Source organism: Stomoxys calcitrans, chromosome 1 (assembly GCF_963082655.1).
Source record: "Stomoxys calcitrans chromosome 1, idStoCalc2.1, whole genome shotgun sequence".
Lineage (NCBI taxonomy): Eukaryota > Metazoa > Arthropoda > Insecta > Diptera > Muscidae > Stomoxys > Stomoxys calcitrans.
Genome location: NC_081552.1, coordinates 149978684 through 149982539, shown reverse-complemented (window position 1 = coordinate 149982539; position 3856 = coordinate 149978684). Strand labels below are relative to the sequence as shown.

Sequence of the window (3856 nt, the reverse complement as noted above, 5' to 3'; positions counted from 1 at the left end):
TAAGCTGGCGACATTTGTGAGGTACTTTGTCATGTAAAAACTTCTCCCCAAAGATGTGTCGCACTGCGCACTCCATTCGGACTCGGCTGTAAAAAGGAGGCCCCTTATAAATGAACTTAAACTCGGACAGCACTCATAGATATGTGAGAAGTTTGCCCGCCCCTATTCTTCAGTGGAATATTCTTGGGTGAATTTGCGTGTCAAATGAAACGGTTGCACTTCCAGATAGGAATTCTTAAAAAAATAGCAAAACGCCTAAAATTATACCAGCTAACCATATGGGACGCACCCCAGGGGGCTCAGGGGCCTTTCCCCCAAAAACGGACTTCGCATTCGTGTTCCCACATTTACACACCAAATTTCAGCGAAATCAGAGGTGCGCCCTATTTTGCCGAAAAAAATTGGAAAGACGCCTCGTGATTCCAAAATGGTTAGGCCAGACCTCCATTTAGGTTTATGTTTTTTATTACACATGTCCCCTAAAATCATGCAAATAAATGTTTGCACCAACAACATCAACCCACGGCGTTAATCTCTCGGTGCCAATTACCAGCCTCGCTTTAACCTGAACCCTTTTACACACTGAATCAGAAGATTTTTCAAAACAAAAACTATTTTCTGGTAATTGCATGCTGTAAATACTAATTTTCTTTTTATTAACAAAAAACATTGACTACAAAAGAAGAAAAATACATTTTTGGTAGATTGTGTTTTGGCAGGTGGATAACAGTGCATCCACCTTGTCCGATTTCCATGTATCGTTAATACATTTCAGAATAATCATAAAGTATTGCCAGGTCATTCAGTTGCGCAGTGTAACGTTCGAGATCCGTGTTCATAGCCGAGCCTTCGTCAAATGGGGCGGTAGGTTTCAAAGTAAAAATATTTGTCTCCTCGGGATTTTAAGCCGACGTGGTTTGTTGCGAAGCTTGTTCCTGCGTTGTAGTTGATGCTGTGCTTGATGTTTCTGGAGCTTTTTCGTTGATTGCCAACCAGGGACAACGTTTCTGTAGTTCAAGCCTGTATTTTGGATGGCTTATGGCATACACAAATGGATCTATGCAAGCGACCATCTTGCAAGTACAGGCCGGTATCATAGTCACTCCCGGAGTTAAAAGGCTCTTATCGCCGAAAGCCCCGATCAAAGACATAACACCGTACGGCGTCCACGACAAAAAGAATAGGAAACATATTGTGATGGCGGCTTTGGCTATACGAATTTCAGCGGTATCTTTGGTTTTATCCACATTCGATCGCAGCGATTCCACGTTCATTTTTTTTGCTTGATCTCTAAGTGCCTGCAAATAGAGAAGTTAATTATTATTATTTGTTTCGATATGAATTGAAAAATATGGATATGCGTTGGGAGGATTTCAACTAACCTTTTCGTGACTAAATACATGTCCTACAATTTGACTGTAGTAGTAAATGATCATTGCAGTAGGGCAAACGAAGCTGAAGAAGAAGATGGTACCCACAAAAAGCCGGGTGTCAAAATTGTCGGTCAAATAATCAAAGGTGCATGATGTCAAGAAGCCCTCTGCAAACATAGGAAACAGGTAAATATATTCACAACATTTGGAATAAATTTTATTTCTAAACACCTAGAAAAATTAGTCTGCTGATATCAGCAAACACTGTTTGCTGGAATTAAATTTAAAATAATTGAGGAATTTTCGACATAGATTGATAAACAAAAATTGCCCAATTTAGGCGTTCTTTTTTTTGTTTAAAAGCATAAATATTTTAGTAGCATTTATTTGGTCTGCTTTTATTTAAATTCGTTCAAAAATGAGCAAATTGGAAAAAGTTGGAAAAAATTGCACGTTGTAAAGAAAAAAAATTTTGCTGTTTTAGCAAATAATTACTGCTGTACCATTTCAGCAGACGTTCTGCTGTTATAGTAAAAAATTTTGCTGTTTTTACAAACAAATTTTCCTGAGTGTAGCCCAGGGATGCCAAACACAAATAGTATGGCTGTGACCTGGAACCACACGACACAAGTCACCAGTTAAACTGTCCATCCAGACATACTTGACTAACGCCCTGGATGCACCCCATATTAGTCGCAGAGTTCCTGGATCTGGAAATTCGGCAGAACCAAGCAGACGAAGGATATAACTCAACACACTGCTACAACAATAACGAATTTGACAAATAAATTTGGGATGGGATGTCTGGGGGCCGCCTCACCCTATGGGACTCAAATGAAAGGTATTAGAGTATTCAAAACGAATGTGACATTAATTTTTTTTTTTTTTTGTTATGTATGGGGGGGGGGTAACTTTTGCCCGCCCTCCACGTTTTTCTACGGCTGTTTACTGGTAGGAGCAGTTGCCCAACAACAACAAACAAAAATTCAGAAAAATGCATGAAATCTTTATTTGAATCAATAGTACGGTCCATATCATTTAATGTTTTAAGATTATTTCATGTAAATGTTAACCGTGACTGCGCCACCAATGGTCCATCCGCTTAGTCCAATTTTGGCATACTCCTTCCAACATTTCGGCCGGTATCTCACGAATAAATGCTTCAATGTTGTCTTTCAATGCATTATTTGAAGTGGGCTTTAACATAGCCCCACAAAAAATTGTTTAAAGGCGTTAAATCTCACGATCTAGGCGGGCGGCCAATTGAGCGGTCTCGAACGTGAAATAAAATGTTCACCGAATTCACCTCTCATTAAATATATTGTAACGCCTGCTGTGGCATGTGGCACCGTCTTGTTGAAACCACAAGTCAAGCTCTTGCATTTTGGGCAAATAAAAGTTGGATATCATCTCACGGTAGCGCTCACCATTCACAGTTACGTTACGATTTGCATTATCTTTAAAGAAGTACAGTCCTATGATGCCACCAGCCCATAAACCGCACGCATCTTGATAATAAAATTCAATCATTCAAGGGTTGGTATTCTATTCTGCTTTCGGAATAGTCGCGGAAATCTTTAATTGTTCCGCGAGCGGAATTTGACAGATATGTTTTGTTTTTATTTTCATACCAAAATACTTTTTTTATCTGCACTTATGGTTTTATTATTTGATTTTTCGCAAATAAATAAAATAACAAAAATAAAGAAGGAACCATTGAAATCAATAAAACAAAAATGATGCCGACAATGATGTCAAGCGTGCCATTAAAATTTCATTTTGCCATTTTCCTCACTATAAATATAGCACTACTTTTTCGCCTATTTTCCTCCAGCGTTTCGCCGACATTTTTTTATGTGGAGTTTGACAGTATTCCACGTGAAAAGCTGAACAGAATACTCAGCTTAATGCTTCAAATGCACAACCAGTCGTCAGACTAACAAATAAGAAGAGACGAATAAACCAGAAGGATGAACAGCTCGCCCCCAGCCTTTATGTAGAGGTGGTTTCTCCGATTTATAAAGCGACAGCGTCAATGAAACAATCATTACAGCCGAATCGAGAGATGAAGACAGCGGGATGACGCCAAAAACGGGACCTCGATTTTTTCTTTTCTTTGATTTTATTCAACTTTCCATACTTTTCTTCTCTTGTTATAACACTAATTTGGGCACAATAATGATTAAACATTTCTATGTAAACGGCAATCGATAGATGGCAATCATCGAAAAAATCAAATGATTTTGATTAATCAGCCATGACTGATGGTTATGTGCACATGTGACACATACAGCCTTATTTTCACCAATGCTAAATATTACAACGACCACGCTTCATGATGTGCCATGTAAACTGAGCATTAGCATTGCCTTTCAACTAATGTACCTTCGTCACACATTAATATGAATAATCGTTTCAACAGTCGCCGATTGTTATATCTTAATATCGACTATGGCATAAATCGAAAAAAGTAGATAGTCGAT

The 3856-nt window shown here is 38.5% G+C and overlaps 1 protein-coding gene across 1 annotated transcript in view; it reads right to left on the bottom strand.

Moving 5' to 3' along the window:
* Positions 1–614: 614 nt before the first annotated feature.
* The window catches only part of LOC106092178 (opsin Rh3), a 65876-nt gene continuing 62634 nt past the window's right edge, over positions 615–3856 (bottom strand). The window contains exons 4-5 of the mRNA XM_013258948.2: positions 1383–1540; positions 615–1298 (exon numbers count right to left, since the gene is read on the bottom strand). Of these exons, the coding sequence (XP_013114402.1) occupies positions 903–1298; positions 1383–1540 (554 nt within the window). The 3' untranslated portion in view covers positions 615–902. The remainder of the gene's footprint in view (positions 1299–1382; positions 1541–3856) is intronic.